The following is a 14417-nucleotide window of genomic DNA, read 5'->3' as shown; positions in this document are numbered from 1 at the left end:
CTGACAGTGGCCAGATGCTTCAGAGGGAATGAACAGAACAAGCCAATTATCGAGTGATCCATCTCCTGTCATCAACTCCCAGCTTCTGGTAATCGGAGGTCCAGGGACACCCAGAGCGTGGTTCTCTATCCCTGCCCATCCTGGCTAATCGCTATTGATGGACCTATCCTCCAGGAACTTATCTAGTTCTTTTTTGAACCCTCTTAAGTTTTGGGCTTCACAGCATTCTCTGGCAATGAGTTCCACAGATTGACTGTGCGTTGTGTGAAGAAATACTTCTTTATCTTTGTTTTAAACCCTCTGCCTATTAATTTCATTGCGTGACTCCTAGTTCTTGTGTTATGTGAAGGAGTAAATGACACTTCTTCTTATTTACTTTCTCGACACCAGGTAAGATTTTATAGACTCTATCATATCCCCTCTTAGTCGTCTCTTTTCCAAGCTGAAAAGTCCCAGTCGTATTAATCTCTCCTCATATGGAAGCCATTCCATACCCCTAATCATTTTTGTTGCCCTTCTCTGTACCTTTTCGAATTCTAATACATCTTTTTAGAGATGGAGCGACCAGATCTCCACAAAGTATTCAAAGTGTGGGCATACCTGGGATTTATGTAAAGGCATTAGGATACTTTTTGTCTTATTAGATATCCCTTTCCTAATGGTTCCTGACATTTGGTTAGTTTTTTTGACTGCTGCTGCACATTGAACGGATGTTTTCAGAGAATTATTCACAATGACTCAAAGATCTCTTTTGTGAGCAGTAACAGCTAATTTAGATCCCATCATTTTGTATGGATAGTTGGGATTACGTTTTCCAGAGTGCATTACCTTGCATTTATCAACATTGAATTTCATTTGTCATTTTGTTGCCTCGTCACCCAGTTCTGTTGGATCCCTTTGTAACTCTTCGCAGTCTGCTTTGGACTTAACTATTTTGAGTAATTCTGTATCATCTGCAAATTTTGCCACCTCACTGTTTACCCCTTTTTTTCAGATCATTTATGAATATGTTGAACAGCAGTGGTCCCACTATAGACCTCGGGGGGGACCTCACTATTTACCTCTCTCCATTCTGAAAACTGACCATTTATTCCTCCCCTTTGTTTTCTGTCTTTTAACTGGTTACACATCCATGGGAGAACCTTCCCTCTTATCCCTGGACTGCTTACTTTGCATAAAAGCCTTTGGTGAGGCACCTTGTCAAAGGCTTGCTGAAAGTCCAAGTGGATATATCCACTGGATCACCCTTGTCCCCATGTTTGTCGACCCCCTTATCGTGGGCAGCCTTAGGCTGTGCAGCTGTGTTGGGCTCCACCTTTCAGGAGCTTCACATCTCAAACATGCACCCAGTCTACCAGCCAGGGAACCATCCCTGATTTTCCTCACAGTGGTACCATTTTGCCCAGGCACCAGCAGGTTGTGCTGCAGACTGACTTCCCTAAATAGTATCCTTGACTTAGAAAGCTGTTCCTCAGCCGCACCTCCTGGCTTCTTGGCCCATGTAAGCTGTGTGTGGAGGCTCTTTGCCGTCTGAGGTGACTGCCGGCAGGGAGATGGTAGTTGGACCTTCTCACAAATGGTTCCATCCGCGTGTTTGCATAGGGCCCGGCAAGCTGCAAACCCAATCCTGCCTATGGCACTCTGATCCCCTAGCATGAGAGCAGAGTGATGCCATGGACCCAGCAGGCTGGCCTTGTCTTGTTCTTGCTTAGTAGAAAAGGACTGTTGCATTCTTTCAGCCTCTGGTAGAGGCAGGTTGAGAATTTGACACGCTTCTGTTGAGTAAAGTTAAATGGAGAGTTCTGGTGATACCCATTTTCCTTTTCCCTCCCACAGACGTTCCTGTATAATGAGCTGTACATTTACAACATCCGGAAGAACAGCTGGACTAAAGTAGATATCCCAAATCCTCCTCCCAGGCGCTGTGCACATCAGGTAAAGCACTTGGCCTCCCAGGCAATGGAACAGCACTTAGAATTACTCTTGACGTTGTATTTCAAGGTGCTATGGTAATAGACAGCTGAGTTTCCAAGGGGTTAGGACTTCTTAGTATCCTAGTCACAATGCATTGCCAACATTGTGATCAAACTGTGGCTCGTTGTGCTGAGAAATTAGAGGATTGATCCTTCACTGTGACTTAAATGAATCAAAGTGTTCCATAGAATCTCTATGATAATAAGAGTATAGCAGTAGAAATATGCTACTGACCACCTGACTGGCATAGTGATGGTGATTGTCACCTCTCTGGGGTGGAGACACATGTCTGTCTCCCTCCTGACCAGGGGGTTTTAAGGCTGTACAGCTCCCTGCCTTTCACTGTGATATTCCCAGGAAGCCAGACTGCTGAAAATGGCCAGTCTCTGCTCCTTGCTTTGTCTCCGAGGGCTAGGACCAGTGTATTGCTTGCAGTTTACAAGTTACCACACAGCTCCTTCTAATGCTACAGTAATGGCATTAGGAGGCCAAAGTCTTTCTAACCCTTCCGCAAGAGTTGGGGCCCCCTTGGGCAGAAAATCCTGTGCATTCGCTGGATCAGGAAGAAGAGCCCCAAGTCAGTTTAAGATGAGGCTGTTTGTCCAAAAATCCTTTTGTCCCTTGGTCTCTGGAGAATGCAGTTGGAATGAGGACATGCAAGCCTTCCCAGGATATGGTACTTCTCTGGGGGTTGCAATCTGGGTGATTTGCCTTCAGCACCACCCATGGTTTTGGTTCCTGGAGGAGCTGTGGCAGCCCTCCCCCATGGAGTAGGACACAGTCGAATGTAAACCATACAATTAATACAGTGGACCCCGAAGATACTTCAACTTAATTCAATAAAGTCTCCCAAGGATGTGGCAGGAAGCTGCCACATCCATCACACACAATTTCCCCTCATTCTGCAGAGGCAATTATTCTGTAATTTCCGAGATACTCCACCCAACAGGCTTCTGTTGTTCCTTCGAGGACGTAGAGACTTCACCTCTGAGTTACCAGCTCAAGTTAGGTGAGAGAGCAGTTCAGTCTTTCTCTCCTCTGGCACATTTGCCAATACGGTTGCTTGTCAGTGCCAGTTGTGGTTTTTATTATGCAAACAGCAGTGCCCTGGGAACTAGTCTGAGCCCTCTCCCAACTCATTTCACACAGGCCAGCTGTATTGGCTGCCTTCTGTAGAGGATGGATCTTGGTGCCGGAGGTTTAAAATCTGGCCCAGTAGGTTTAAAAAGTTGCCTTAGGAACACGTTATTTGTCACACAGAATCAGAACATTGGTTCCTCAATCTGCAGTAACACCCAGAGACAGTTGTCCAGTGACATGCATGCTCTGCGGTGCGGATCCAACTTTCATTTACCCTCGTGACAGCTAACCTAGCCTCCAGACTTGCTCCACCTTGTCCATGTCTCTCCTCTGGTACTTCTAAATTCTCCCCGTTAAGCGTGATGAGGCGGATTAAAGCCCCAATCCTCTGCTTGTGCTGCCTGAGTAACCTCTTCACAGACCCCCACTAAGTTCAGGGGGGGCTGCTGGTGTGGGTTCACAGTGCAGAACTGGGGGCATAGGTGTGGGATGATCAGCATGGGTTAGGTTTTTTCACAGCGATTAGAAAAGTAATATCTTTTTTTCTCTTCTAACCTAGCCTCCTCTGATGTTCTCTTCCCCCTGTTGGTAAAGACAGAATCCCCCTGACGCTCTGATACACCATGAGTGGTCTTAGGGGAGGGGCTTTTCAATGAATACTACTTGATTTAAAGAACCCACTGTTGCTTAATAAAACCTTGCACTTCTGTAACACCCTTCAGCTGGATCTCAGCGATTTTCAAGCTAGGTAAAGGGTCTGCAATGTCACTGAAATGCATCCACTGCGATGGTGGGGCAGTTTTTGACATGCGCAGAGCAGTTTAGGACAGGAAGTGAAAACAATATGGAATTCAGACAGGATCAATGTTACTGATCTGTATGAAATATGGCAGGACACCAGGTAAAATACCTGATTTTTACCAAAACAAACCAACCCAAACAAACAAGGGATCTCTGATGGATGGCCACAAGAGGTCAGGATCTTGGCTGTGTGTCTCATCTGAAAGACAGCAGCACGGTACCACTGGCATCATGCTGGCATGTTGGATCAGGTATTATTATTTGTAGTATAGAATCACCTAGGAGCTCCAGTCATGGACCAGAGGCCTTTGGTGCTAGGTGCTATGCAAACACAGAAGAAAGATAGTCCCTGTCCCAAAATGCTTAGAATCTGAGCATAAGAGAAGAGACAACAGATGGAGGCAAACCGACCTAGGGGAGAGTACAAGGAAACCATGAGGCAATATTGGTCAGCATGACAGGCTGTGGTCTCAGCAGGCCAGCAGCCTAAACTATTGTCAAATTTCTGTTAGGTTTCACGGCAGACTCAGCTACTGATTTTGAAGGAACAGCGCCACTTGCTGAATTGGCAACTCCGTTTCCCGCAGTGCCTGGGTTCCTTATTCAGGTCTTCACCTAGTCCAATTTTGCAAAGCTTGTGAAATTCTTATTATTTAATATTTATATTACTGTAGTGCCCAAAGGCTCCAATCAGGATCAGGCCCCTTTGTGCTGGTTGTGGTACTAATATAGAGGTAGACTTGATCCTTGCCTCAAGAGTTTGTGATGAAATTCCACACCAGGTGAAAGAGCTGCAGGGAAACAGGATTCTAAAACACGGATTCAGTTCCCATTTTGCACTGTGATAAGTACTCTAGCATTTTCTGCAGTCAGAAGTATCAAGGATGGGTGGAAGATTCATATCAGTCTTCAGGTTTCTTGGAAGTTTCCTTTCACATATAATGATCCTATCTGCAAATGCTCACTCCTAAGTGTGGTAGTACTTACTACAGTGAGTTGTCCCAGCAACTTCAAATGGACTACTCATGGTAGTAAGTACTTCACCCAGGAGTAAGTGCTTGCAGGATTGGGCCCTTTGTTTTCCCAGAATCTTTACACTAGACAGAAAGCTGTTTGTAGCGAATTGTATTTACACAACTTTAAAATCTCCTAAGAAAAATCTTAAAATAGACGTTGTTGTTGTGAAATCTATAGGTAAGGTATTAGAGTATTTAAGGTTGTATATTCCAGATGGTAGATGTGACAAGTATTAACTAATGAGTACATAAAATTGTTAACCAAACATAGGCAGGCAAAGCATTTACTTTTCCAAATGGGCTAGGATCTAAATTAATGCATCATTCATGTGCGTGGTATTAATCATAGTTACTAGCTGCTGCATTTTTGATAAACCACAAGATAAGTCTGGGAAAGTAACTTCAAATAATAATTTTAAATAGGCATGGAATATGATGTGGTAGAACAAATGCATTAAATAGCCAGAAGTTAGGGTTTTCTTTTGTTAAAAGGAGATCCTTTTTGCTTATACAAGCACTGCTAATCCTGGCTGTTTGAAGTGACAGTGTCCAGCATGTGGCACTCTCACAATTAAATCTTACTACCAGGCTGACTACCAGGGAATTCGCAAAAAGAAAAGGAGTATTTGTGGCACCTTAGAGACTAACAAATTTATTAGAGCATAAGCTTTCGTGAGCTACAGCTCATCCGATGAAGTGAGCTGTAGCTCACGAAAGCTTATGCTCTAATAAATTTGTTAGTCTCTAAGGTGCCACAAATACTCCTTTTCTTTTTGCGAATACAGACTAACACGGCTGCTACTCTGATACCAGGGAATTGCAACAGACAACTAACTGCTCATGTCATTTTTTGTTTTAATTTACCTGGAGCGCTTTGCGGTGTATTTTCTGTTTGATATTTAATTACTGTTACATGGGAGAAAATTCAGCTCAGTTAACTGACTAATCTCTTGCCTTCCCTGCAACTTTGTTTGTAAAGCACGTCCCTCATTAGCTAGCAGTTAGAGTAAACAGAAGTGCATCTCTGGATCATCTGTGCATATCTGCAGCCTCGTTTGTTAGCTCTAGCCTCTGACACAGAATCTCCCCTTGGCATGACATCATGCTGTTCCACCTTACAGCCAATAGGCTTTGGGTGAGAATGGCCCCAAACAAATGCTACCAAGTACTTGTGAATCTGGGATCTTGGCTTTGCAATTGATTTGGAGCCATATCTTCAAAGTGGTGCGCACACAATGACATACATGCTTTTGTACTTGCCCAGCTTCTGTTTGCAAATACTAGATCCCCCATGGAAATCATATGTTTGCACAAGCACGGAGCCAGTTAGGTATCTACGTTACAACATACTTGCCTGCAAATCCATGATGTTCGTATGCATTATCTCTCAGCGGGTATAAATTAGGCTTATGCCCAAATCTTGGGAGACCCAGAGCAAGGAATTGAGCCTGGGTCTCCCAAGTCATAGGCTGGTTTTCAGGCCACTGGACCATCTTTCCTGTCATGGTTGTTCCTCTCATGAGGTTGCCTGCCCTTTTGTGGTACATTATCTACAAGTAAGAAGGCAGGAACTTCCCCTTTCTGTATGCCACTGTGTCTTCCCCAGCCAACCTGTGTGTTGCCTATGGGATGCATGGCGAGAGCTGAACGATCGGAGAGCTGCTGCCAGACCCCAATCTCTGGCACGATAGTCTAGAGAGCTTCCCCTTTTTCTCGGGGGAGACACTTTAAACATTTCTTTTGAAAGATAAATCCCAATGAATTTTCTCAGTGTGAGCCAGATTAACAGACCTGGCAGCATGATGCTGCAGCGAAGGGTGCACCAGAAATCCACCATAGACAATAAGCAATTTTGAATTTAATCTCCAGATTTCTTGTCCTTCCATCCCTTAAGAGCTACCATAGCTAAATGATGCCGCAACAGTTGCTGCTATTTGTCTGCAATGTTGTATTCCAGAAGCAGCTGCATGTTTGACTGATTAAATTCTTGAGCCTCAGACTTTTTAAAGGCAATATGACGTGTTCTTTCTCTCTCTTCTGGCAGGCTGCAGTGGTGCCCCAGGGGGGTGGACAGCTATGGGTATTTGGTGGAGAGTTTGCCTCTCCTGACGGAGAGCAGTTTTACCACTACAAGGATCTCTGGGTTCTGCATTTGGCCACCAAGACTTGGGAGCACATCAAGTAAGTGAGATGTTCTGAAATTAACCCTGTTGACTTCTGTGGGAGCTGCATTTGCTCAGGCCCTTGTGTGGCTGCATGATTTTCCAGCTATCTTCAGGTCTACCTTTGTGGGCTCTGATTATTTCTCATGGTGCATGTGCTAGAAAAGGTGGAGATGCTCTGTGACTCCCACGGGGCCTGCATCCAGGAATCAACAGAAAATAAGAGACATGCTCTCAATGGGCAAAACTGTAGCCCTTTGTTATCGAACAAGTTCTGCAGCACAGCTGTTCTTCTGCATTATCGTTTTCTTTCATGACCAGCACTGTTGTGTGGCTTATTCTCCCCTCTCACTCTGGACAGCGACATCTATCATATTTTAATGCAATTCCCTTTCATTGCTCCATCCATCTAGGCTCTTGGAGAGGCTTCACCTTGGTTTTGAGTTTGCTTGGAGTGATGGTACAGCCCTGGGAGGAGCAGGCCTCCTTGCTAAGCCACACGACTACGCCAGAGCGGAACTGAAGAGACTCAACCCTACCTCTCTATTTTGAGTTTAAAAACATGTTTAAATACCTGGCCACAGAGTAAAGTTCTTGCATACAGTTAGCAATCACTGCCCCAGAGAGGCCCAGTGGTAGAATAGCTGAGGTCTTATGCATATCAGCACCTCCCTGCACTTTGGCTGCTAGCTTTTATTATTTATAAAATTAATTTTTATATATATAAAAAAATATAAAGATGCGTTTACAAGAGAGGGTGAGGGTGGTTTGAGGATAAGGTGATGGACTGAGGTAGAGCAGCTCTGGGTTCAATCCTTGGCTCTACTACTGACCCTCTCCGTGATCCTGAGCAAGTCACTTAATTTCTCTTTGTCTCAGTTCCCCATCTGTAAAATGGAGATGATAATCCTTACTGTGTCTGTCTTATCTGCTTTGAGTGTGAGATCCTCAGGGCAAGGACCGTCTCTTGCAATATATTTACACTTATAGTAGGACGGGGGTTAAGCCACAGGACTGGGAATCGGGAGACTGTTTCTCTCCTGATTTTACAGCTGACTTGCTGGGTGACCGTCCCTGTTTTCCCTATCTGTAAAATGGGGGTAAGAATACTTCCCTGCTTCCTAAGAGGATGTCGGAGGCCTAAGTTGCTAGTATTAATGTAGCCCTTATAAAACCCGAGATGGAAGGTGCGTGACATGCAGAGGCTGTCAATGACAATGCAAAGAAACAGTTATGGGGGATTCCCGGCATGGGCTTCGGACATTTGACCACTCAATCAGAAACCAAGTGATTCTCATTTTCAACAGCCCACTGAGGCTGAGAGGGAGTTAGTCCTTGATCTACCTATCTTGCTCATATGAGTTTGGAAAAATCTATGCATGTGCATTGCCCTGCAGGTGACACACCCCCCCCCCCGTTCCCCCTCCCCAAATCCAGGTGCTTCTATGCGTTACTATTCTGGTAAGATGAAGTCAGTGGAAGCAGCCTGGGGTTCCTAAGTAATTTGTGTGGGCAGCCCCAGGACAAGCCTGCAGTACCCAACAAGTGTATCTGACTCTGCCACAGGAGGTACCCAGCATGAGCTTCTGCACACTGCTGAGATGAATTTAAAGTCTGCATTTCATTAGGGGCCCAGTCCTGCCAGATGTACATGCCCTCAATTCTCATTGACTTCAGAAGGTCCTCAGCACCTTGCTGGGTCAGACTCTACTCTTGTATTTACTTTTCCTTTGATGCTTAGCTTCACAATGATAAACCCATGTGCACTGCACATAGAATAGAATTTAGAATCTCAGGGTTGGAAGGGACCTCAGGAGGTCATCTAGTTCAACCCCCTGCTCAAAGCAGGACCAATCTCCAACTAAATCATCCAGTGGAAAGAGATCTTGGTTTTTAACTTCCAGTGCATGGTTATGATCAACAAACATGGCAAGGGGGGGAATATAGTTTTTGCATAATGATAAATACATTTCCCTTGAAGCCAATGGAAGTTGAGGGCACTCAGCACTGTGTAGGATTGGGCCCATATTGAAATACCAGCTTTCAGGGGTAATGAGCAGAAGTACTAGGTACCTCTTCTTGCTGGGAAGAAAAATTGTCATATAAGAAAACAACAGCTGGTCAGACCATGGTCTGTCTTGCCCAGTTTCCTGTCTCTCTGGCCTGTACTCGTGCTTCAGGGGGAGTATACAGATCAGGGACATTTGGAGTGATCACCCCAAGTGACCCCAAGTATGGGCTTGCATCCCTGACCATCATGGCTAATAGCCATTGATGGACCTGTCCTCCACGAACTTGCCCAGTTCTCTTTTGAACCCAGTTGTGCTTTGGGCCATCACATCATCCTATGGCAATGAGTTCCACAGGTTAGCTGTGCGTTGTGTGAAAAAAGTACTTCCTCTTTTTTGTTGCTTGTGGTGAGGTCTTGCTGCAATTCACTTGGTTGTGATTACGTTTATTGCCCTCAAATATATGATTATAATTAGAGATGTAGCTATTTCATAATTAAACCAATGTTCCTGTTTCTATGCATGGGGCTAATCATTACATCCTATTAACATTTAACAAGCTCTGAAACTTTTAACATTCAGGATACCTTTTCCCTGGGATCTTATGTCGTCATGGCCACATGGCTTGCAACCCTGTGTCCATTTGTTCCCTTGTTTTGCAGGCGATTTGCTTGCTGGAAGCCTGTCTTTCGGTCTGGTCTGCGTTTCATGATAGCATATGTGCTATGCTCCTGATGTTAAAATAAAAACAAAGAGCATCTCTGCCTCCTATTTCGGAAGAGGTCCAAGATCTGTGTTAATGAGAGATTTCACGGAGGAGGCTGGGAGGGGGGGAAGACGTCTTTGTTTTAATGCTAACCTGACTGAGTGCAAAAATCAAGTTTCTGCTGTCTTTGTGTTGTTTCATGTGGCATCTTGATTACAGCCTGCAAAGGAAGTGGGGAAGGACGGACAAAGCAGATCAAATCTGCTGTATTACGTTTTTGTCGGATGTGTGAAACATGTTGCACTTGCTTTCTTTGGAACTTTTGTCTGCTCTCTTGGGCCTCAATCCTGTATGTGTGTAGCTTTATTCATGAGAGTATTTCCACTGACGTTTATGGGAATGCTGCTGTGAATAAAATTACACATCTGCTTAAGTGGTTGCTGGACTGAGGCCTAGATGCTGGCTACCTGTTGGGATTATTGTTCCTGTGGGGATGGGTGATGCCGGGCATAACCAATCCATTGCTACTAGAAGCCGGTACCTATTGGAGTCTGTTTGCAGAGTATCTGAATACCTGCTGGAGTGGCATATAAAAAACCAGAATGAGTGTGGTGGTTGTGGAGTTGCTGGACCACTGCGGCTACATTGGAGTCATGTTGCATTATGAACTCTCGTGTTATGAGGCTTCAGTTAGCAGGTGCAACATCAGCTTAACACACCCACTGTCTAGCCTGCATGGAGATGAGTACATGCGGTGGGCAAATTTATCTAGTGAAACAGCAGAGCCCAGCGTATGGGAGATTACAAGTTCGCCTTCTGCCAGCACCTTGACACTGTTGATTTGATTAATCCGTGCCACTGGGATAGCAGGTGGCATTGCGAGAGCACTGCTGTGAAAAAGCATTGAGCAACAAACCACCCCTGTTTTGAACAGCTGTTTCTCCAGTCTTTCTGTGTATTCCTCTTAAAACAAAAACAAAGAAATGGCTGGAAATTTCCAAATGGTGCCAGAAATTGATATATTGAGATTACCCTGCTGCGGGCTTTGAAACGTGGAGTGGTTTCAGGTGCCGCAAGTGCACACTGACAGTTCAGTCCATTGCGTGTGAGGTGCATTCAGTATTTGTTAGACTGCATGGCTTCCTGGAACCATCTTGGAGCACCTGATTTCTACCCTTTTCATCCTTCCCAATAATAGCCTTTTATATAAGGCCCCTGGGGCTAAAGAGTCCTGAGTTCAATTCCTGGCTATGTCACAAACTTCCTGTCTGACCCTGGGTGTCACTCAGTCTCCTTGTACTTCAGTTCCACATCTGTAAAACGGAGATAATGCTGCTCTTTTTCTTTCACTTTCCTCTGTCCTGTCTTTGGGGCAGGCACTGTCCATGATGGGGCCTGAATTTGATTTAGGTCTTGCGAATAATAATAAGATCTTGTGTGGGATTTGTGTTTAGAGTCCTAATAATTTCTTACATATATTTATTTCAAAGCTTCCTCGAAATTTCAAACTGGAATATTTACTTCTGAGTGAATAAAGTGTAATGATTACACAGACTTCATCTGTGACCGTAGGCATGTCTCTCAATCTGTGAGTCGGTTTCCCATGTGGAAAATTTGGATAATACTACCTGTCTCCCCCTCTTTTTCTGTGTTGTCTATTTAGATTGCAAGCTTTTTGAGGCTCTCTCACTATGTGTAGGTACAGCGCTTAGCACCGTGGGGCTTCAGTCTCTGCTCTTAGATTCTAGGTGCGACTGTAATGCAAATCGTCACAAATAATCCCAAAGCCCTTCACTTACTACAATATACATGCCGCACTATTGAATGCAGCCACCTCTGGGGTGGAGACTGATGCATGGTAAATTAGCCACCAGTGGCGGGGGAGATGAAATTTTAGTGAAGGTTACATGGTAACACCATTACCCTCTCTTCCATGCCTCAGATTCCCCATCCGTAAGATGAGGATAATGATACTGATGTCATCTACAATGCACTTTGAGATATCTGGATAAAATGTGTTAGATAAGAGTCAGATATTATAAGACTGTGACCCAGGTCCCGGGGGAGCCATACTGAGGTTACTTAATTCGGACAAATGGCAAAGAATGGGGCAGACAATCGCCAAAGCTGGTGTCATTCCAGTACTTGGATCCACCAAGTTAGCCTCATAATAGCTTCTTTAATACCCTACTGGTTAGTTACCCAGAAGCCAAAACACAGCTCCCTTGAAGTAACCCAGCCTTAGATCTCACCCAAGTCATATATGATGAGGGTTACTGAAAATCTTATTAATCATATGAGAAAGTTCTACCAATCCCAAAGGATCGGTCACATTACCTCCGTTAATGAGGTTAATGAATATTCCAGATCTTACCCAAATACGCATTTACAGCCAATTCTTATTAACTAAACTAAAATTTATTAAAATAGAAAAGAGAGAGAGTATTGGTTAAAGATCAGTATACATACCGTCTGTAAGCGAGGACTGGCCTGTCTCCCAAGATCTGTGAGAGTGAGGGATCATCCTTCAGGATAGGTTGTAGATCCTTGATGATGCGCTAGAGAGGTTTTAGTTGGGGGCTGAAGATGATGGCTAGTGGCGTTCTGTTACTTTCTTTGTTGGGCCTGTCCTGGAGTTGGTGACTTCTGGGTACTCTTCTGGCTCTGTCAATTTGTTTCTTCACTTCAGCAGGTGGGTATTGTAGTTTTAAGAATGCTTGATCGAGATCTTGTAGGTGTTTGTCTCTGTCTGAGGGGTTGGAGCAAATGCGGCTGTATCTTAGAGCTTGGCTGTAGACAATGGATCATGTGATGTGGTCTGGATGAAAGCTGGAGGCATGTAGGTAGGCATGGCAGTCAGTAGGTTTCCGGTATAGGGTGGTGTTTATGTGGCCATCGCTTCTTGGCACTGTAGTGTCCAGGAAGTGGATCTCTTGTGTGGACTGGCCCAGACTGAGGTTGATGATGGAATGGAAATTGTTGAAATCCTGGTGGAATTCCTCAAGGGCTTCTTTTCCATGGGTCCAGATGATGAAGATGTCATCAATATAGTGTAAGTAGAGTAGGGGCATTAGGGGATGAGTCCTGAGGAAGCGTTGTTCTAAGTCAGCCATAAAAATGTTGGCATACTGTGGGGTCCTGTGAGAGGGTGAGCTTTGTAGTTGCAAAGAGTCCTTTTGAAATTAGTCCATAGTCCAATGTTCATATTCAGGGTGATCCCGGTGGGACTGGAGATCTCAGTCTTATGACTTAAGCTTCCCTTACATAAAGCATCAAGCAGATCTGACATGAAAAAGGATCAGGACCCAAGACACCTTCATACAGTTCCAGGCCTTCTCTTGACAGCTCGGAGTCCTTAGGCGAACAATAGGCAATCATCGAGACTTTGAAGTAGACCTATTTCCTAAACATCACCAATAATTAGCTACATGGATTAACAAAAGGCAATTGCCTGTTTTCCACCTTTCGCGAGTGATTTGCAATATACTTCAAAGAGAGATCAATACAGTGATATCACTATATTTCCAGTTCATTAACTGAATACAGCATAGACAGGAACTGTTTGATTACATTGTTAACTTCTAACAATATATATGTAAACACACAAAAACACAAACATTATCTGCCAGTATGTCTTTCAAGTTTGAATTTGGGTCATTTATCCTGCAGGATGTTTAACCTTTCTGGCATGTGTCACAAAGACATATCTGGGCATCTGGTACAGAGGCAGTGTAGGCAAAACCGTAGTCTTTTAAGTCCCAACTGAAAGAACCACAAGGTTTTGTATGTGTGAACCTGTGTAGGGTGAACAGTTGAGATCATCCTGCTGGGATTTGAACTTATGCTTCTAGGAAATCTAGTTATTTCAGTCCTGGAGCTTAGGCCAGAAAGAATGGCTTAGTGATTTAAAACCTAACAGTTTGTGTTAGTGGGCCTTTAGCTACGTCACAGGAAGCTTGAGACGTGTGGTCTAATCTATACTCTGATCGTTTAGAAATAAGCAAAGACAGAGCCCCACAGAAGGGTGAGGGATAAATGGAGCCCATGATCCTCATGCCATTGCTGTGTGTCACCACACAGATCAAAGCAGCGATATTCACTACTGGACATGTGACTATTGCAGCCATTTTTACTTGTTTGCATTTTGCACACACGTTTTAAAATTCCAGCAGCTATGTTGAAACCACCTTGTTTGTTTTGTTTGTTTGTGGTACAGCAGTGCCCAGAGGCCCCAATCCAGACATTTTGGTGCCCACTCTACAGCAGAACAACGTTTTAATCTGTTTGCACCTTTCCTTCCTGGAGAGAGCATTCATTTCTAGGCCAACAGCTCTCTATGTGTGGCCCAGTTAACACCCCAAAGTGAGCCAATGAACCCCCAAAAGCTGGGTTGGTATTTCCCTATATGGCAATCTGTCTAACCTGTGGCCCCCTTCACTAGAGCACCTGAGCGCTAACAAGCACTGTGATATGTCTCGGACAGTTTTGTGAAATATGATGCTTTAAATATTTCAGGACACATTTTAGGAGCGATTGCTTAACACCCTTTACAAAGCAATCTGGAGCAGTCCCAGTGATGCAACTGCTGCTGGAATGTTGTGTTTAGTTCAGGTGCCTGCAATCCAAGGATGTTGATACATTGGCAAAGGTTTAGAAAAGAGCCATGAGA

At 44.3% G+C, this 14417-nt stretch overlaps 1 protein-coding gene across 5 annotated transcripts in view; it reads left to right on the top strand.

The window, feature by feature from the left end:
- KLHDC4 (kelch domain containing 4) overlaps positions 1-14417 on the top strand; it is a 52205-nt gene that overhangs the window by 12572 nt on the left and 25216 nt on the right. For all 5 annotated transcript variants that reach the window (XM_038368685.2, XM_038368683.2, XM_038368682.2 and 2 more), the window contains 2 exons: positions 1837-1935; positions 6916-7052. Coding sequence is in view for 3 of the 5 variants with exons in the window: in XM_038368682.2 (XP_038224610.1) it covers positions 1837-1935; positions 6916-7052 (236 nt within the window). In the remaining 2 variants the exon portion in view is untranslated. The remainder of the gene's footprint in view (positions 1-1836; positions 1936-6915; positions 7053-14417) is intronic.

Source organism: Dermochelys coriacea, chromosome 12 (genome assembly GCF_009764565.3).
Source record: "Dermochelys coriacea isolate rDerCor1 chromosome 12, rDerCor1.pri.v4, whole genome shotgun sequence".
Classification (NCBI taxonomy): Eukaryota; Metazoa; Chordata; order Testudines; family Dermochelyidae; genus Dermochelys; species Dermochelys coriacea.
This window is presented reverse-complemented; position numbering and strand designations above follow the sequence as displayed.